General features: G+C 39.0%; 1 protein-coding gene across 4 annotated transcripts; it reads left to right on the top strand.

Annotated features, from left to right (window-relative positions):
• The first annotated feature begins 252 nt into the window (after window positions 1-252).
• On the top strand, window positions 253-20,487 carry MLH3 (mutL homolog 3). 4 transcript variants are annotated; one of them, XM_039389668.1, is made up of 13 exons: window positions 254-426; window positions 978-4,338; window positions 7,297-7,395; window positions 8,059-8,129; window positions 9,166-9,270; window positions 11,181-11,253; window positions 11,905-11,976; window positions 12,948-13,056; window positions 16,121-16,280; window positions 17,496-17,519; window positions 17,721-17,802; window positions 19,087-19,238; window positions 19,973-20,487. In XM_039389668.1, exons 2-13 carry the CDS (start codon window positions 1,050-1,052, stop codon window positions 20,078-20,080), a joined length of 4,344 nt encoding a protein of 1,447 aa, XP_039245602.1. In that variant the 5' UTR covers window positions 254-426; window positions 978-1,049; the 3' UTR covers window positions 20,081-20,487. The 4 variants fall into 4 exon arrangements, with proteins under 4 accessions (XP_039245603.1, XP_039245602.1, XP_027575819.2 ...); XM_027720018.2 differs by having other exon boundaries at window positions 254-434; XM_027720019.2 differs by having other exon boundaries at window positions 254-458.
• The last annotated feature ends 256 nt before the right edge of the window (window positions 20,488-20,743 follow it).

Raw genomic sequence — 20,743 nt, 5'->3', positions numbered from 1 at the left:
TCCCGAGCAGCCTTGCGGTGCCGCTCTGCGGGAATGGCCCGGGGGAAGGCGTGTTTCCCACAGCCGTGCAGAGCTTCCGGCCGGGGCGGGACTACAACTCCCGGCGTGCCCGTCCAGATCCCCCTTCTCCCCCTCGTTCGCGCGCAGGTGCGCACGCGCCGTCGGCCTGTGGGAGGAGCTGCACGCGGGCCCGGCGGCCCGGCACGGTTGGTCTCGCGCCGCGGCGGTTGCGGGAGCGCCCCGGTCCGGCGGGTGCTGAGGGAACGGGGCCGGGCCGGGGAGCGGGAGCAGAGGGGGCTCTGGACGTGAGGGGAGGGCGCGAACGAACCCGGGCAGCGCGCCCTCCTCAGCCCCCCCGGGTCAGGGAGCCTCTGGAGTCCTGTCACAGCGGCGGCACCGGATCCCCAGAAAGGGCGAAGGCCACTAGTAAACCAGTAGGCGTCAAGGACTGGGAAATAGTGGGTTCCCTTTTGCATTAACAGCTTGCTCACTGCCTGACACCCGTTCCCGAGCCTGCTTTAGTCCTTTCCTCGACAAGTAGCAACAGATGCTATTTGATGAGGATGAGGCACTGTGAATTTATGTGGGGACATTGAGATAAAAACTAAAGGAAAACAGCTCTCTGCCCAGTTCTTGGTGATATTTATGCGATAATTCTGATGAAAATTACAGTAAAATACTCTTGCTTGCAAGTCCTTTGAGTTTTTCCTCATACGGTAGGAGTTTGGTTTGGGTACATTAAGTTTGAGAACCAAGTATGTTATTAGTGATGAGCTTAGATTCTGGCTCTGGCCATCTGCCCTGAGGGCACTGACAGAGCCTGAGCAGGAAAGTAATCACAGAGGAAGCCTCTGAATGTCAGGAAAACTAAGAAAAGTATATTTATGAGAGTGAATGCAAAAAAATGAAAGGTTTTTTCAGGCCTTCAATTTGTATTTCTTTAATTTTATTTTTTCCCCCTTTTCTCTCCACCCAAGGTGTTCTTTTAAGGAACATGGAGCAGTGAGCTCCCCACAGTTTCTTGTGTTTCTCATCTATCAGATTTTGACATGATCAAACCTTTGGTGGAAGATGTGCGAGCCAGGCTGCGTTCTGGAGTGACCGTCAGCTCCCTTGGCCAGTGTGTTGAGGAGCTTGTCCTCAATAGCATTGATGCCAAAGCAACATGTGTAGCTATCAGGGTGGATTTGGAAGCTTTTAAGATCCAGGTGGTGGACAATGGCTCTGGGATGGGGAAAGAGGACTTAAAGGCTATTGGAAAGAGGTACTTCACCAGCAAGTGCAGCTCAGTGGGAGACTTGGAGAAACTGACATTCTATGGCTTCAGAGGGGAGGCTGTGGCAAGTATAGCCAACATGGCCAGTGTAGTGGAAATTTCATCTAAGACCAGCAGGACAGCCAAAACCTTTGTGAAACTATTTCACAATGGGCAAGCACTGGAAGTATGTGAAGCTGAATTGAACAGACCAAGTGGTGGAACTACAGTCACTGTGTGTAATCTGTTCCATCAGTTACCGGTGAGGAGAAAGTGTATGGATCCTGTGTTGGAATTTGAAAGAGTGAGACAGAAGATAGAGGCTGTTTCGCTAATGCATCCTTCTGTTTCCCTTTCTTTAAGGAACGATGTTTCTTGTTCTATGGTGCTTCAGCTCCCTAAGACAAGAGATGTATGCTCTCGTTTTTGTCAAATTTATGGACTGGGCAGATCCCAGAAGTTGCGACAAATAAATCACAAGTCTGGGGGATTCGATATAAGTGGTTTTATCAGTACTGAGGGACATTACAATAAGAATATGCAGTTCTTGTATGTGAATAGAAGGCTTGTTTTAAAGACAAGAATACATAAACTAATTGATTTTTTATTAAGAAAAGAAAGTGTAATTTGCAAAGCAAAAGGTGTCCCTGCAAGCCGACAGGCTGGTTCAAGTCCTGGCCACCATCGCTGTGGGCCAGAGTTGTATGGGATCTTTATTCTCAATGTGACCTGTGCATACAGTGACTACGATGTGTGCCTGGAACCTGCAAAGACTCTAATTGAGTTCCAGAACTGGGATGTTCTTCTAACTTGCGTAGAGGAAGGAGTGAAAATATTTTTGAAACGAGAACATTTATTTATCGAACCGTGTAGTGTGGACATCAGAGAATTTAATGAAGATAATGACTTTTGTTTGCACAACGCTCCAGTTCTGAAGGCCTCAATCCTTGACAAGAAGAGCATCCAAGAAAGTTTCAAGAAAGCGTGTGATGAAATTGTGGATTCCTATGAAATGTGTACCTTGCAATCGAAAGATGTCAAAAGGAAGGCCATTACTCGAAAAAAAAATTCCAGTCTTACAGAGGCAAGTAAAAATGTACAGGAAAATGAAATCACCTCAAATCAGAAGACTGTAGAGTTATCTAACCCATTTAGAAACAATAAAGCAGAGATTCCATTGCCCGATGAAGATGACACAGCTTCTGATTTAATTAAATCAAATACCTCAGAACAGGAGCCAAAATACACTAACAGTTCCCAAAAAGCATCTGATACTCATCTGAAACCTTCAGAAAGTCTTCATTCCTCTTTCAGTGGAGGGGCCAGATCAGAAATAAGAGAAATAGACAGTTATGGTGACCTGCAGGATTGTGCTCAGAATAACATAAAAGATGTGGGCAGCCACCAAGGCAAAGTAACACAGAAAAGCAATAAGGTCTGTGTTTTAAATAAGAATGTTATTCAGTCACTGCCTGAGAGAGAAGACCCTACTGAAACAGCAGTGGGACCTGAAACTGTCTCTGGAAATTCAATGATGAGACACTGTAATGCAAGAAGAGGCAGGGAAACAGCTGAAGTGATAGATGATGCCAGAAGAGGGGCTGTTAGTTCAATACCATCAAAGCTGTCCTCTACAGGCCTCATAAGATGTGTTATGCAAAGTGAGCCCCCACATGATTCTGAACAAACAGAAGCAAGTCTTGCATTAAACACACAGTGTAGGCCTGGCTCTGTCAGTGACAAGGATATTTTTGGCCACAAATTGAATGTTGGTATTCAGTCTTTAAATGATAGGGGTATTTCCAGTAATACAAATAAAGAATATACAGCTTCTTATACCAGAGAAGCATGCATGACTGATGGTAATAAGAACAAAACTTCGTCTCATCAGGTGAGGGGGGAAATAGCCATGCCTACTGCCACTAGTAAAAGAGGTTATGAAACGAATGATACAGAATTGCCACTGCCAACTTCCTCAGGTATTCTTCACAAGAAAATTGTTATAAAAAGCACTAGAAGGCAAATAACTGTGCCAAGGCCTCAATCCTCTAAGAAACTGAGCATGTCCACGCAGCTGGGTTCGCTAGAAAAGTTCAGGAGATATTATGGGAGTGTCAAGTCTATGCTACCAACACCCATGTCAAAGCAAAGTGAATTAGATCTCACGGTTCTTAATTCACAAACTAATTGTGACTTTTCAAAGAATGACAGTGTCAATCGCAGTAACTTGAGCACTTGTGAAATTCCACCTGTGGAAGGTACAGATTCTAATAATACTAGCCAAGCTTTTGGTTCTTTGGAAAAGACTTTATTTTGCAGTGGAGAAACATCACAGGACAAACGAACCCTTTGTCAGAGTCCTTTGACATTGTCTGATTATTCCCTGGTTAGTAAAAAAAACCCAAGTTGTAAAAGATCTTCAGGATCTTTATCATCCAAACTGTCTAGAATGAAAACTGACCACAAAGAAGTAGAACAACTTGGTGAACAATTCCAAACAGACTCAAATAGAAAAAATGACCACTCTTTTGATCTTGAATCCTCAGATAGTGATTTTTTGTATAACACTTGTCAAACTTATAAATCCTCAGTGGAAAAAGTGGGAGAATGTAATGACAGTGTTTCTGAGGGGATTGCGTGCTTGCAGTCAGATGATGCGGTAGCAGAGTCTGTGAAGAGTTCTGTCAGCTCGTCACCACTCAGCAGTGTAGAAGGGGAGTACACAGTCTCTTCAGGCAGTATTTTATCACTGCCTGCTAAAAATGATTGTACTAGCACGATCTGTAAAGATAAAAGTACATTAGATGAATCCTCAGAACAAGATAATAAAGATACTGAGGTTCCCCATGTGACCTTACAAAGTAACTTGGAATTCTCTGCAGACAACACAAGCACAGGCAATTCCAGGAGTGATTTGTGTTGTTCTGTCTGGCTGCAAGATTTTGATGTTTCTTCGGGTAAGACAATATACATCAATAAAGCAACTGGACTGAGCACCTACGGCACTCCTCCTAGTGAAAGATTTCAAGCTGCCTGTATTCAAGATATCACAACAATGGCTGTGAATGTTGTTTCAGAGAATGGTAAGAGGGGTGGTGGTGGTTGTAAAAATGGGATGAGGAAAAGTGTGTAAAATAATCTTGCTGACAGCATCTGGGAATTTATACTGAAATAGGCACCGCCTTACATGTAATAGCTGCATGGAAAACAGGAAAGTGTTGGGAACTATGGAGACAGTAAAATATTAACGTTAAAGATATAAAAGATAATTTTTAATAAGTGGTAAAAAAATGTCGGTATCACACCAATTAACAAACAGCTGCCTAGTTATCACTGGGCATCATAACATTCACTGTGATCACAGTTATGTGTAATTGTTGTCATATATAATGTGAGAAACATATTTCAAAGTAAATGTACCAGAAAAATACTGTGGTTTTTACCGTTTTGTCCTAAACAGTTATGTTTCTGAGAATATGTTGTTGCAGAGAGACTTGTATTAAAATGATCTTTTTTCAGTTTGCAGATAAAATTTAAAGCAACCCTTGAAAGATGAACAAAAATCTAACTTCATTGTGAATGTGTAGTTTCCTTTCCATGGAATTTGGAAGGCAGGCTGTTCCTTCACAATTTGTAGCAAGTGTTGTACAGCATTGTTGCTGGCTTTTCCATTAGCAAAAGGACACTGCTTTGTATTGGTTTTCCAGGGGTATGATGTTCATGAGTCTTCATTGATCTATGTGGCGGGTTTTGACTTTCCACATCCTTCTGATCTGGCTCAGCAGAATACTGTCTTTGATAATTTTCCCTTCCAGGGATATATCTGTATTTTCAAGTTGTTCTTTGTTCTGTCTATAGGCAATTTTTATGAGCGAAGATGCAGCCATTCCTCATGTAGACTCTATTTTCTACTGCATAATTTGTTTTGAAAAAGTAGTTTGGACTTCTTTCTAGATCGTTCTGTAAAATATTTGGCTAATCAATCCTCATAGCTTCTGGTTTGTTCCATTTTTGTCTGTTACTTCCTTCTTTGTCACTAGTCACAGAAACACTGGTGCAGTAGTGTTGCAATTGATAAGTTATTCCCTTTAAGTGTAATAATTGATGCCAGCAATTTTTAATATATATTGTGTTCCACTGAAGAAAATTTCATGCAAGTTTTTATTAGGTAAAGCTACTTGCAAGCACAAAGATACACTCCTTGACTAACACTTTTCATTTCTGTGGTTTGCCAATTTTATTGCTCACAGTGGTGTTTAGTAGCTGGCCAAAGCCCTGAGTTGTAGAAGTTGACCTTCTATCCAGAATGTTTGGATAGTGCATTCAGGTTTATAAAGAGAATACCTCACCTACCCTTACGCTTTCAGATGATGTATAGTCTGTAGGCTTTCAAGATTTATTAAGAACAGCATCTCATATACAATTTTAGGGAAATTAGTTACTGACAGGTAGAAGGAGGTAAGAATAATGCATATCTTCTTTTCCGTGACAGCAGTAGCCATCTGCCATCTTTTCCAGTCACAAGCCACATGCTCAACAGAGATGCTAGATTTTGTAGCGATTAAACTGATTGCTACAGGAAATTTTATCAGGCTTCATTTCACCATCAGATGCCTTTTTGAATAATGCATTTGTACTAGGATAACATCCCAGTTCAACTTCGTCTTTGTTGCTACACCAGCTATGTTTGCAATTTTTGTTACTTACATTATTCTCTGTTGTTACACTGGTATATCCTAATGATCTAATTGAGGCAAGTGAAAATGAATGCTCAAGTATGGTAATTGTACGGGGTTTGCCTGTATAAAGTAGATACGTTGTTATCCTCAACACCTTTTTTGATGTTACTTGTCAGAAGAATCATATTAATTATATCTCTGCCAGCTCTGAAATCTCACTGGCCTTTGAGCAAGAAAATCAATCCTAACTTTATGAACAATTTATATCCTGTACAAGGATTTTCCCTGCAAGAAGAAACAGGGAGATGACTCTTTGTCTATTACATGTATAAAATACTGGACTTGTGTTGATATAAATGATAGATTCTTGAGAGTTAATATCTTTCCATGACAGTAGCTATAAAAGTTCTGTCAAAGTCTGAATTAGGCAGCATTCTTCAATTTGCCACAGTTTACCAGAAACTATGTCAGGCCATCTTTTTGTGACATTGGGATACTGAGTTACTCTCCGGTGCTGGGCTGCTGGTTTGGATTCTCAAAGGACTCTCAGTCCCCAGGGTAGGACCGTCACTGATCCTCACTGGAATGGAGCCAGCAGTCAGGAGTCTATGGCCTGGTCTAAGATCTCATAGAGCCTTTTCACACTGAGCTTATCAGCACGCAGCTGCTTTTCTTTGGCGTTATCACTCTGCCACTTTTCCTGAATGCACACCCTTAATTTCTCAGTAGAAAGGAACTTTATTAATTCATTATTATTTCACAAAGAATAGAAGTCTGAATTGTACTAAAGGAAGGGTGAAATGTTTACCACTGTGCTGGAAATCTGAGCCACTTTTCTTAATACTCTTGATAACAATACAGGTTTGTAATATTAAATCATTTCTGGGTGGTAGGAACATGAGGGCTCACTGACTTGTAGTTTTCAGTTTTACAAATTCCTGATAACTGTATTAAATACTGATAGGAATGGTGATATATTGACAGTTTTGCTACTCCTTGATAGAGGGAATTCAACAGTGTTTTGATCTCTGGTAGACTACTATATGCCTCCTCTTTTTCTTTGGGGATGACACTTCTGATTGCACTAATTCTGGAAATAATTGCTACCAGTTTAAAGCAGCAGCCAATTTTAAAGTACAGTCCTGCAAAAGCCATGGTAATATTTCTAAATATGTTTTCTGATGCGGGTGTGTCTGATAATTCTCAGCTTTTTACATATGTGTCAATATTGCACAACCTGTGGGATGTTCTAATTTGTGTAGGGCTAAGCACGTGCTGCTTTATAAGAATATAATAATCGTATAGCTTTTAGTAATTTTGCATGCTGTTGATTCTGCAGCAGTAAATTTATTTTGTGTTTAGGGTTTCAGTTCAGATGCCATCCTTTTAGAAGTGAGATTGTGTTACCCTTCCTTCCTAGACCTCAAAATGAGAAGACTCAGGCAAGCCAGGATCTGAGAGGTAGGGCCAGCTTTCCAGGACATAGTGTTCTGTGGTAAAAACAAATCAAAGAATTCTCCCAGATGTCCCAACAGGAACCCAGAATTACTCAAGGTCTGTTAACAATGGGACTGTGTGAGTCATCTCAAATCTAGAACTGGGAAAAAAAACTTTTAGGGTTGAAGGCAGGTTAGGGGATACTTATTTACAGGATGAAATACCCAGTTCTTTGTTGAATTCTGTCAGTAGTTTAAAGAATAATTACCTACTCCCTTCTTTGTACTCATTCCAACTTTGGAATGTGACAAATAGCTTCAATCCTCACCTTTTTTTTTTTTGCAGTGGAAAGGATGAAATAATCTTTTTGGTATGTAACTTTGTCCAGAGGGAGTGGGTAGCTAAACAGGTCTTTCTTTCCCTACACACTGCCCCCCCCCCCCCCATTTCCAGGCCTGTTGAATTGTGCTGCAGCATTTTTAGGAGTCAGAAAGCTGCACAGTACCCTTCCTAGGTAAAGCAGACAGTACAGAAGCCTAGTCTCACGTTCCCTTATTTGTTTGTACACTCTCCCCCTTTTTATGGAAGTAAAAAATTAAATAGCACTTGTGTGAGATAGAGGTACCCAACAAACCTTCTATTGACAGATGGTGATAGTCCCTGTATTATCTATGTGTTCTTTCCTAGATGTTAAAGGGGAGTCTCTCCAGTCATTGCTTTTGGAATGGAATAATCCTGTTTTTGTTCCCTGCCCAGAGGTAGGTATTACCCTGCGTCTCATGCTAAAATCATTTTAACCTGTTATTTAATTAATTTAACCTATTATTTAATTAATCATTTAGGAATCATTTTAACCTGTTATTTTCTGACATTGGGACCAAAATTGCAATTATTGTAATTGTTGTATATAAGTTATTCAGAGATATATTAGACAATAGACCTGGCAGTTTTGTGTTTTTAGAGACTGTTTAGATGCAAGTCATTGTTGTGGATTTATTCAAAGTCAGAGATGGGGGTATCAGGCTAATCTTTTACCTTATGTCGTTTCAAGAGCAAAACATTATAAGCTGTCTTCCCTCTACAAACATAGTTGTCTTAAAATCAAAAGCTACTGAATGGCAAAATAGTGATATAGTGTCTGTCCACTTTGTGGACAGAGCTAAATAACCCAGGTTTCTTTCTCTGGTATGCAACAGGTCTTAAAAGTGTATTTTACCATAGCTGTTTTTATAGCCTGGCAGGATTACAGCCTGTGAGAGAAAAACAATGTTGGAGCTTTCTGAGAAACTTCCTTTGCTGTCATGAGGTAGCATTATCTTTAATCCTCATGTTGTGTGCATATAAACATATGTATGTAACCATTTCCACCTGCAAACAATAGGAATGGAGCAGCAAACCACCTGCTGGTGAGTTTCTGGAAGGGAACAGTTCTGTTCAGTCCTTTCAGTGACGTGTGCTCTGACTCATTTCAGGGCAATACAGCTTTTGTAATGAGATCCACTGAGAGCTCACAGCTGATATTTAACTTCAGCTTTGCTATAGGTACTTGAAATCAGCTGAATGCATTGAAGTTATCAGGTAATATCCAGGTGGGAAAAACATTTGGGGATAGAAGCAGAGGGATTGCAGGATGGTTTTTTAGCTAGTGTTATTCTTGTGTAGAAAACTCGGTTTGCAAGATACAGTTATTTCCAGTTTTTTTTAAAACTGGGTTTTTTTGAATATTCAATATGTGTTTGGGATTTTTTGATATATCCCTTACAACCTGTTTGATCTGTAATTCTCTTTTTACAGATTGCAGTTGATGTGACCAGTGGTCAGGCCGACAACCTGGCTGTGAAAATTCACAATATCTTATATCCTTATCGTTTCACCAAAGACATGGTTCATTCAATGCAGGTACAATATAATCTATTCTTTTATTACTGGTTTTATTGTATTACTAGCTTTCACCCACAAATTCCCACTCAGCATATAGGATTTGCTGATGTTTGTACCTGGTAGGAAAGACATATTCAGGAAAACAGATCATATTGCTAATTTTCACAAGCACTAGCAGAATTCTTGGTTGCTGTGTGATGACAGCAGACACATATGTCATGCCAGATATTAGTATCATTTCATGGTTAATCAGCTATCTGCAAGTGACTCTAAAATTACTTGACTAGTATGGTTAAGTCAGAATCAAGAGAGAGCCCTGCTACTGTTGCTTGGAAACACTAACTAAATGATAGCAATGGACAGTTTTTTATATTTGTTGTAGGCATTTGTTTAGTTCACATTTATCTGAAATCTCTGTCCTGTATCTTCCATTTTTGTTGACCTTAGAAATTTAATTCCCCAGCAGAGTGATTTCAAAAGCAAATTCCAGATTTAATGGAAAAACTTGAAATTGCACCTTAAGATTTGTATCTGCCCTTAAAAGTGATTTTTAAATATGGCAAAATGGCATCATAACATCAAGTTTAACTTAATGCTTTTTTTATCAAATGTTTTGAATATTAACTTAAAAGCAAATGTAAATGTATGGCTTCAACTTACATTCTTTGATAGTTTGCCTGGGTAGAAATGCCAGAGTGGATTCCCTCCCTTTCTTGCATCCCAGTGACAAAAGGCTTACAGGCCCAGTTAGCATTATTCTTATGGAGTCAGGTTGCTGACTTCAAGATTGCAGGTTCTGACTGTGTGGGGCATGGTAATGTTGATCTCCAGGGTGGACAAGGATCCACATGATTCCCTTAATTATGTTGGGAGTGCAGGAATAACAGGAGTAAATAAAGTTACTGTAGCAAACAGTTTATGTTTCACAAAGACAGGAGAGGAAAGATGGAAAATGGAAGGTACCATTACCACTTCCCATCTCTGAAAAATCTGAATACTGCCTTCAGTACCCTATAGCAATTTTGAGAATATCAGTAGAGAAGACCAAAAGCACAAAACATTGTGTCATGTGACAGGAAAAGAATAAAAAAAATCATTAATGTCTTGCATCCCTGCAAAGAAATAGAATCATCCATTCGTTTTTACCTAGCAGATGAACAATGCACATGTTGTGAGACAGAGAATTCAGAGTGAGCTCTGTCTATATGCTGGGGAGAAATTCCTCTGAAACATCACATCTGAATATTTGAAATCTAACAATAAGATACTGAAAGCATTGTGCACCCCTTCTCAGTTGCTCTGGTTGATTTCTGATGCTTGAGGGGAAGGTGAAATCAAGACACAGAAGCAAATTCTACATCAAAAAATGAGGAGGAAAAACGTTTCCTGTCTTCTGCAGATGATCAGCAGGTTAAAAAGGGTTGTTTTCATTCTTTTTTGGTGGTATCAACAATTAAAATACTCTGAGTCACTGTGCACAGCTTTCATTCCCAACTCAAGGAGGTTTCTACAACCTTCAAGAACAATTAGCACACTTGCCTTAATGACTATCTTTGAAAAAATTGATCCAGAATTATTTTTTTTTATATTTTGAAACTTTCTGTTAGCTCCAGATGAAACTTTCATGACCATTTAATGGTAATTTGATCTTCTGCTGGTATTATGTTTTAGCTTAAATAATTTCTGCCTTTTCCATGTTTAGTCCCCCACTGTATTTATAAAAAAATAACTACATACCTTCTCAGTCTAGTTTTGCTAGGCCAAATCCTTTAAGCCTTTTGGGTTGGGAAAGATGTGGTTTCCACTCCCCTAGTCATCCTGCTAGGTATTTGTTGTTCTTGATCCATTTTGATTGTTGTTTCTTTTGTTTGCCTTCATTTTAAAAATAATTTTGCTGCTCTGTAATGATTTTTATGAGTATCTTACAGGTTCTTCAGCAAGTGGACAATAAATTTATCGCTTGTTTAATTAACACTAGGAATGAAATGGATAAAAAGACAGGTAAGAGTGGTTGATAGCATGAAGCTATGTTGACTGTCAAGTGTGGTTAGATTGCAGAGGGAACACTGTTCTCTTTGTAATCTCTTCTTGCTCTGGGATGATATTCTGAGTAGAGGAAAATGTTAGGCTTCGCTTGAAATTTCTTGGATCTTCTTTATCTTTATTTTGGATGTTGTTGAGTGTTCCTACTGCCTTCAGATTAATGTTATAAAAATAGATTGTACTCAAATTGCTAACATCTTTCAGACTCAGTTCACAGTGTCTGGACATACTCATTGTTGAAGCTCTCTGAAGCTGTACAAAAAAGGCATTCAAAATCAGTAGGTTTTGTAACATTTTAAAAGATTGTATTAAACAGAACAGTTTGTGGATGACTCAGCTTTCTTTATGAAGTTAGATGAAGATGTCAATAGACAAGAGTTTCTGACTCAATTTAATTACCTTAATTTAACCGCCAATTTGGATCACTAAATTTCTGTTCTATAGTGACTTTATGTTCTGCCAACACAGCCTCCTCCTCACTTTGTTTCTGTGAAACAGGCTGATAGTTATCTTCTAAATGTGGCCCCTGGGAAGTGGTTATTCTTCCTGACCCGTGCAGTTGTCTGGTACAAATTTGCCTATTTCTCATCTGTTGTGATACGTTTTTAGATGGAAACCTCTTAATTTTGGTGGACCAACATGCAGCTCATGAACGGATCCGCTTGGAGCAGCTTATTGCAGGTGAGAATTCAGGTGGTCTTAGAAAAAAAGATAATCAGAGCACAGAAAAGTACAGATGAGCTGTCTAGGGTGTATGGAACCAATAAGATATTCATTTGCCATCTTTATCCTGATCCCTAGGAGAGTGCAGACATTCAGTATCTGTAGCAGTCATAATATTGGCAGCTGAAAATTGTTACAGCATTTCCAAAAATAGAAGATATATTCCCTACCCACAAAACTATTGAACTAAAATAGTCCTGACATAATGAAAGAGCAGGAAGACTGATAGGAAAAACAATGAAGAGGAAATAGAACAACATCAATAAGTTTATGTGGTTATACTGGGAAGAATAAGACACGGTATGCAGAGTAAAGAGCATAGTTCATTTGGTTCCTTTTTAGCTGAATACTGTGCTTAAAGCTTAAAATTTCCGCAGTCTGAAACTGTTTGCAAAGGGATAATAGTCTTCTGTGTAAGCTCATTAGCCATTGGTTTCAGTGTTAAAAAGCACAATAGCCATCCATCAAGTACTTTAAAATCGTTGACCTTCTCTTTCATCAACAAATACTGCGTAGTTCCTGCAAAGAGTGTTCCAGGAACTCTGCTCTTTTTGGTCAGGTACTGAAAAAATTAAAGACTGAAGGGAGAAATGCTTAATGAATAGTATTTTAACTCCATTTATATTGGACTTTTCTGTGAAAAAATCGCTCCGAGTTGAACCAAATATATCAGTGGGGTTTTTTTTGCTATTTAGGGTGACTCTTTTTTGAAACTGGTGGGAAAAAACAAAGTGGCATTAACCAGCCCTTCCCCAGAGACTGGATGTCTGGTTTGTGACATTCCCAGTCCTCCACAAGTTTCAGGAGAAGGCATTCTGTGGTCACTTTTTAATCCAAGCAGGGGATTACAAGCCAAACCAGAGGGTCATTAAGGGTAATGCCTGCGTAAATACTTTAAGAGGGGATACTTCTAACTGTTTCATTCACAGATTCCTATGAGAAGGAAACTTCAGCATATGGCAAGAAGAAAATACTGTCGTCCTCCATCTCTCCCCCTTTGGAGATTGAAGTTACAGAAGAGCAAAGAAGATTTCTACGGTTAGTAATGCCAAATAGCTCTAAATTTTTGGGGATGTCTCTGTTGACCAGGAGGATCTCTGTGTATTGCTGGGTTACCATGAAGCTCAGGAGAGAAGTTGTTGATTCTTTCCTGAGCCAAGCCCAATTGGCTCTGTCTGTGCTGAGGAAAATAGATATGCTTCTTCGGCACGTTGTTACAACATCTCGAGTCAAAACCCTGTGGTGTGCCATTTCTGTGCCTTTGTAATGTGCTCTGATTTCCCTGGGAAAATAAACCTTCATGTGTGGGCCAAAGCAGCCTCCAACAGTTCCTGCTGTCTGGGGCTCAGGACTTGGAAGTGCACAATGGAGTGTAGTGCCCATAGTATCAACTTAGGTACTGATTTTACAGACAATGTTTGAGAAGATAAGGATGAGGTATGGAAAGTTTGTATTGTGAATCCTTCAAAAACACATTCCTTATTCATAGGCGCCTGCCAAGAGTAGTTAATGAACACTGTTTCCCAAATGTTTCAGAATGGTGGCCTCACTACTATTAGGATATTTAACTTTAGTACTGCAACAGTTTAGATACAGATTTGATGTTGGGCTGTAGAAGATCGATTGGACAGTAATCAAACTTTTTTCCCCCCAGATCCCTGTCTGTCACGTGCCACATGCACTTGTGGGGGTTTTTCTCACTGCATTGTTCGTTGTTTACAGGTGAAGTTCTATCAGGACTACCTCATTACTGCTCTTTTTTTCTTTTTTGGGATGCCTCTAGTAAATTCAACAGCTTCTAAATCAGACCTTATTAAGATTGTTGCCTGTTAAACGCTTGTTCCGCGTTGTTCATAGTTCAGTAATATTTAAATGCTTTCATCGTTCCCACCTCTTAATGATGATCTTGCTAACATTACAATATTTGTAATGCCTTTTGTTCAACTTTGATTTATTTTTGTGCTCATCTGTGAGTGTCTTCCATTTCTGATATATCTACTTTTGAGAATGCATGGCCAAAATTGAAGACAATATACCAAGTGAGAGTATCCCATTGCTTCATACAGTAGCTTTTTAGCTGTGCCCATATTTTTTATTTATTATATCCACACCTGATATTTTGTCTGCTTTTTTGGCTACTGCTGCTTGCATGAACTGTGTATCTATTGATCGTCATGACAGAGAAACACAGAGTTGTGGGGGTTATTTTTTTAATTTTTGCTATTTATGTAGAAGCCAACCAAAAGTAAAAATAGATTAAATTATTCTGATAATTTTTATCTATTTTTCTTTAAGAGCGGTTTTTCTGTCATTTTTCATTATTCCTTTTTTGTTCATCCTACAGATTTCATTCATCATTTTTCCACTTGTTTTAAATTCTGATTGAGTTCAACTTTGTCTCTATTCTCAGTTAACCTAAATAATTTCATGTTTTCTATAAATTTGCTTGCTTGACCATGTCCTTTTTCCATATCATTAATAAAGTCACGAAGATACACATCAAGATTCATGTTGACCACTGACCATCTGTTGCCAGCATACCTTCTTTCCGTAGTTGCTAAATCATGACAAATGTTACTTCTCTGTGCATGACGACTTTTTGCGTTCCTTTTTTTAGCTGCTTTTAAGAGGCGGCATCAAAGTGTTTTTGAAAGAGCTAATAAATTCTGAGAGCTACTTTTCTTCATCAGCTAAATCACAAATGTTCTACAAAAATCAGTAAGAAAGTACATCAGAAAGGCATGTCTTTCTTTTAAGGGCAGTGGTTGAATATTCAGCACAGGGGATGCCAGTTGTGATTTTCAGTTAATGCTTAAGATAATTGATTGATAATTGATAAGCAAGAAGATTACTAGTGGTGAGCTGTACTGGTGCTGGCTTACTAGTACTTTTATTGTGTGACTTTATAATTTTTTAGTATGTATTAGCAGTTCATCCCTTTGCAATCAGTCTGTGAGACTATCATTACTAAAAGGTAATGAATTAAAAGTATAATGTAAAAATCTAAAGTCTGTTGTTATTGTTACTGGCAGACTATGAATGTATTCTGTGGTAAATTTTGATGTAATGAAATAAATTAACATGTCTAAAAGACCTTTCTCTTCAGCTATGGTTGCAATATAATAGTTCAGCTGGATCTCTGGTTCACCTGCAGCTTTGGTTCTGTTTGTTGACTGAGCATTGTAGTAATGCATTGTTCTGTTGACTCTCTTGAACTTCCTTCTTTATTTTTTCCCTTAATTAAAAAAAACCCAAACCTGATTGACTTCAATAGCTGCTTGGATTTTGTCATTTTCCTACAATGGGCTTTCTCTGTCTTTCTGTGCGCTCTTCTTTTTTTGGCTAGAATTACACAAGCCATCTCCATATGGAGGCTAATAATTGTATTATTCTCGTGACTGATTTTAGTAAGTTTAGATTAACTTCTTCCTTTGTTCAGAGAATCTCTTTTCTAAAACTGACCTTTACCACCTTTCGGTGAATATTTCCTGAATTAAAAAAATAAAGTTGTTTTCATTTTGAAGATAAGTTCTCATCTGACTGTGAAGTCTCATTTTTGTGTGTATTTTTCCATCCACAGGTTGACATATGTCATCATTAGCTGGAGGTTGTTCTTCCCTGTGTTCTCTTTGCTTATGGAATATAAAGTTCATTAAACCATTATAAATTTCTTACAGTATTTTTTCCATTTTAAGTATTTGCTAATACATGTCATTTGAAACCACAGTTGTTTTAGGTTAAAGCAGTCTTAATGATGTGTAATTTTAATATTTGGAATGCTTGTGTGTTGAACCAGGCACCTTGTGCATCTTCAAAAAAGGTAGATTTATAAATTTAGACATAAAGCTTCTCTCCAAATAATACAGGAACTCTTAGATCTTGTGCTTGTGGAGCATGAAAAATACATATTTGATTGGAGTGGAAAAACATGGCTGAATGTAGGCTGAAAGGGTAAAAGTACTTGGAATCTCATGATGCATGGATTTTGAGATGGGAAACTGTTACAGGAAGAAATATATGTGGAGTACAGAAATATTTACCTATGCTGTGAAGACATAGCTACTGTGATTGATGTCTTATTTCTGGGGTTTTTTTCCCTCAGATGCTGCAACAAAAATTTGGTGGACTTGGGTCTTGAATTATTGTTTCCTGAGGCAAACAGCTCCTTGATTCTTGTGAGGAAAGTGCCAATGTGTTTTATGGAAAGAGAAGCCAACGAATTACGACGGAAAAGACAACCTATTACTAAAAGTATTGTGGAGGTCAGCTATGGATATGGGTGAAGTTACAGTACTAGGTCTTGTTCTGTGTTAATGGCCCCGGGTATTACAGTATCTCCGTTAGGAGGGAGATGGTGTCCCTTGGCAAATGCGAGATCCATTCCTTTCAGTAGCTAAGTAGTCCCACAATGGAAATCACTGAACTATAACTGAAATGATAGGAGACTGTTTCAGACTTGGATAGTGGAAAAGCTAAGAAAAATTATACATAGGACAGATGTTTCAACAGTTTACTGCTTGTGAATGCTGAATGAACAGTAAATGCTTGAAGGAACAGTAAAATTATTAAATTCTAACAAACAGTATTTATGTATCAGCAATATTAAACTTCTTTTCTTGAAATCTCTCCATGGGCAGTGCAGCTTCCTAAAAAACACTGTTCCAGATGTTTTGCAGTGTGAGGGAGAAATTTCTGAACTGATTACTTGCGGTTTCCATTGTAAACCGTCCTCCACAATCACAGCTGCTCTTAAACTTCTTAAAAATTGTTTCTGGAGTACCACATTCAGACACTGGGCTGAGTTGAGAATCTGTCCAATCTTGCCATACATCTCTTTTGATATGAAAAGAAGAAACAGAGAAGTTGATTAATTTGATTAAATTTTCTTTTCCAACCTTGCTGTAATCGCTGAGAACTCAAAATGCACTCTCCTGATGTGATTTGGGAGTCAAGAGTATCAGAAGTGGCAGAGGAGGGGATCAGATGTGTGCATTACGAGCACTCGTTCTTAGCTGATGCCTCAAGATCTCATGAGCATTTTGGCAGATCTATTCTGCAGTCCTTTTTATTTTAATTAGATCTTATGCAGCTATTCAGGATTAATTATGAATTCATTGCATTTTAGATATCAGAAATGAAATCCACATGGACTAGTTATTATCCAAAGAAGAAAGGGCAGCTATTCAAAGATAACATGCATTTTGTGGCACTCCGAGAGATGAGTTCCATTATGCCCATTCTGCAGATAGGAAAGTGATGCTGAGAGAAACCAAGTGATTGGTCTGAAGTCTGATAGGATACTTGTGAGAGGTCAGGACTTCCACCTAGATCTTTCACACTGTGGTCAGTGTACTATCAAAAGCATAATTTTTCCTGGTTCTGGCAGTTACACAGTAAATGATGCACAGATGTGGACAAAGTAGGGTAGAGGGATGAAAGGGAGAAATAACAACTGATACTACCTTTTTTCTTTTCAGGAGCTTATTCAAGAACAAATTGAGGTGAGTTGCTCCCTGCTTCTTAAGTTGACTGTAACAATCCAAAGCTTACTGCATGAACCAAAGGGAGTGTGTTCAGCCTCAGGTGACAGAGGTGGACTAGATAATCCACTAGCTTGTCCTCATTTTTAGTTGCTTTTGTGTTACAGTTCTTTGTTCTCATATTAAATGGAAAGTAAGATAATGTTCCCTTTCTGCTTTTAGCTAGTGCAGACCACAGGAGGAGGAGCACGAGGGACACTGCCTCTGACGTTTCTGAAGGTGTTAGCTTCCCAGGCCTGTCATGGTAGGGAAACTGTACTTTTCTTTCATTCTTCTCTTTCTTTTTTTGAACCTTTCTGTTTCTACACTACATCCTCCCTGGGGCAGTGTTTTCAGGATGTGTTTGCAGATATAGCAGGAAAACAGACTGTGTATTTCTTAGGGATGAAGAGGTAATAGTCTTATCGTGGACAGCACTGAGGGACAAGCAGTACTCCTCTGATTTATTCGTGTATGGGCCTAACATACTTTTCAACCTTCACATGAAACAGAGGTAGAATACAGTTCTGAGACACAGTCATCTCTGTGAACTCTGAACCATTCAAATAACAGCTCTATGAAGTGCCAAGGGGGAATGTGCTGAAATCTGCTCGAAAGCAAGTGGGAAAGAAAACTTAGGTGCTCTTTCCAAACTTTTTATTTCCTTTAAGTATCAAAAGTGCTAGTTTAACTCTGCCTATGACCTCTCAGGTACTTTTGGAAGGAGTGCAGTAAAAATTTACATGTTCTCAGGGACTGTCACTTTCCAGTACCTGGCAATGAGCAGACCTTAAAGGTGTAGACTGCAGTAGCTCCAGGCTCTTGCAGCGGTTCCGATGCTATAATATCAACAACATCGTGCTGTAGGCGTAAACATGAACCGCAAGCATCTGTTTTCTCAAGTGTCACTGCATTCTACAATTGGCAGTCAATACATATTTTTTTTTTTATATCTAAAAAAGTCCCATAGCTGGAAGGCAGATTGCAGATGGTCTTGTGCATCTGTGAAGGCTAAAATTTGCAAACACCTCTAAAATGACTCCCTACTGTTCTGCTTGGATTTCCTCTGCATGCCATTAAGTGCTCACCTATGAAAAAGGACTGACTGGCAGGGCTAGCATTTGGTCTCAGAAGTGATGCCTGTCGGTGGCAGCCACACAGAACCAATAAAGCCTGTGGGACTGATATTAGCCGCTGTCTCGGTTTAATACTTTTTGATATGTGAACTGGTCTTCAGCCATAACACACACAAAAAAGCAAAAAAGCCCACTTGCTTCCTATGACATCACCTGAAAAAACAAAACCTAATAATTTTACCATCCATTGAACGTGGGTTAGGTGAAAGTTTAGGCCATGGAAAGCTGATCCTTATGCATCAGGCTGTTTAATTGACCCAAGCCCCAAGTCTGCCATACTGCAGCCTTTGGGTTGCCTTTGCAGCCTACCAGCTAATCTTTGGGAGATGCCTTGTTTTAGTGAAAACCACAGTTGCAGAGGGAAGTGGAATTCTCTTTGGCAGCATGTGCAAGAATTTGTATATATTTTTCAGGAGCTATTAAGTTTAATGAGCATTTGACTTTGGAGGAGAGCTGTGGGCTTATTGAAGCTTTGTCATCTTGCAAGCTGCCCTTCCAGTGTGCTCATGGAAGACCTTCCATGCTACCTCTTGCAGACATAGACCATCTACAGCAGGAAGAACAGGTACTGTGTTGGACTCACCTCTGGTAATCTGCACTCTGGATTATCAAAGGCACATCATGTGTTAGTGTGTTAGAACTAGAATGGGCCAGTTTGAAAACCCCTCCACTGGCTTTATATTACTTGACTTTTTACATATTGTTACCAGTCAGAACATTTTAGAACATAAATCATCTGTCCTGTGAACACTTTAGCAAGGATTTTACCATATATCATTGGAATGGTCACATTGACTTGAATAGTGTCCTTAAGGTTAAGCATACATTTAAAGTAATGGCAGTTTTTAAGTGTAAAACTTTGAAAGCATATGAATTCTGATATTCTACTAGTGGCAAAGATGCTAATTTAAAAAAAAAAAAGCCTACTTTCCCAAAGTTTAAGATGCTATAAAATGGGGAAAAAACAAAGGAACAGCAACACTTATTATAAAATCATAGAGTGGTTTGGGTTGGAAGAGACTTTAAAGATCATCTAGTTCCAACCCCACCTGCCATGGGCAGGAATGCCTTCCACTAGATCAAGTTACATTTAAATTTAAAACAAAATCATTACTCCTCCCTTTTGCTATTACTGTGCTTATTGTTATTAATTGGATTCTGTTGAAAGTCAGATGGGACTTTGAATTAGATATTAGAAAAACTTTGGAATGACAGTATTAGGGCAAAGAGTATAGAAACCTTGAAGCTCATTTACTTACTCACTGATGATTTAGTGCTTCTTAATTTTTCTCCCTCCAGCCTAAACCTAATTTGACTAGGCTGCGGAAGATGGTGCGAGCATGGCAGCTATTTGGAAAAAAAGGACCCTATTCAAAAAAAGTTAAGACTGTAAGCTGCAACCTCTAGAAGTGTTGGTATGATCCGTGAGCCTTGTTGTTAAACAATATCCTGTGTGGAGCCAAGTTCTGAGCCAGTGCATTCACCAAAGTTCTGCTCCAGGTACTGACCTAAGAAGCAGAGACCAGCCAGGAGAACATGGCAGGAGAAGCCCACCCCTTGTAGCCTGGAGAAGCATCTTCAACATTAAGGAATTGTGCTCTAAGTCTGGGCCCTATGTCAGTGCTTGACTCGCGGATGCAAGGAGTTGCAGAAACTCGCAGTTACTAAAGCAAAGCACTTTTTTCCTGCAAGCACAGCATGATTCTGCATAATAGAGAGAGGAATTGAATTTGTGTATTTTATGAAATAGTGTATTTAATGAAAGTGCTTTGAAAATTGGGAGGTATTTCTTAATAAAATTAATACTAAACTCACTCTTTGGGCTCATGGCAGTGGTTAGAATGAGGACCGACCAGCTTCATAGTATATATAGGCCAATTTAGAATCAAAAGAACATTTAACTAGGCAATGAATGACACACCCAGCTGCTTTCTCCAGCTCCTTGGAGTTTGCACTCTTGAGTGAGAGATTTATAAATCCCAGTATAACCCCACAGAAGTAACTAAGTAGTTAAATATCCATTTTGAAGACAACTGCTAATGGATTCCCATTCCTATCACATTTGCATGT

This window comes from Pipra filicauda, unplaced genomic scaffold (genome assembly GCF_003945595.2).
Source record: "Pipra filicauda isolate LSUMZ 115617 unplaced genomic scaffold, ASM394559v2 scaffold75_size2874737_pilon, whole genome shotgun sequence".
In the NCBI taxonomy this organism is placed as follows: Eukaryota; Metazoa; Chordata; class Aves; order Passeriformes; family Pipridae; genus Pipra; species Pipra filicauda.
Note: the sequence above shows the minus strand (reverse complement) of the source record. Positions and strands in the feature narration are given on the sequence as shown.

Bases quoted from the DNA above. Each gene is read 5' to 3' on its own strand.
- MLH3 (XM_039389668.1), top strand. From the start codon at position 1,050: ATGATCAAACCTTTGGTGGAAGATGTGCGAGCCAGGCTGCGTTCTGGA. The intron at 11,977-12,947 runs GTGAGAATTCAG...TTTCATTCACAG, and splicing joins CTTGGAGCAGCTTATTGCAG to ATTCCTATGAGAAGGAAACT. The intron at 16,281-17,495 runs GTCAGCTATGGA...TTTTCTTTTCAG, and splicing joins TTACTAAAAGTATTGTGGAG to GAGCTTATTCAAGAACAAAT.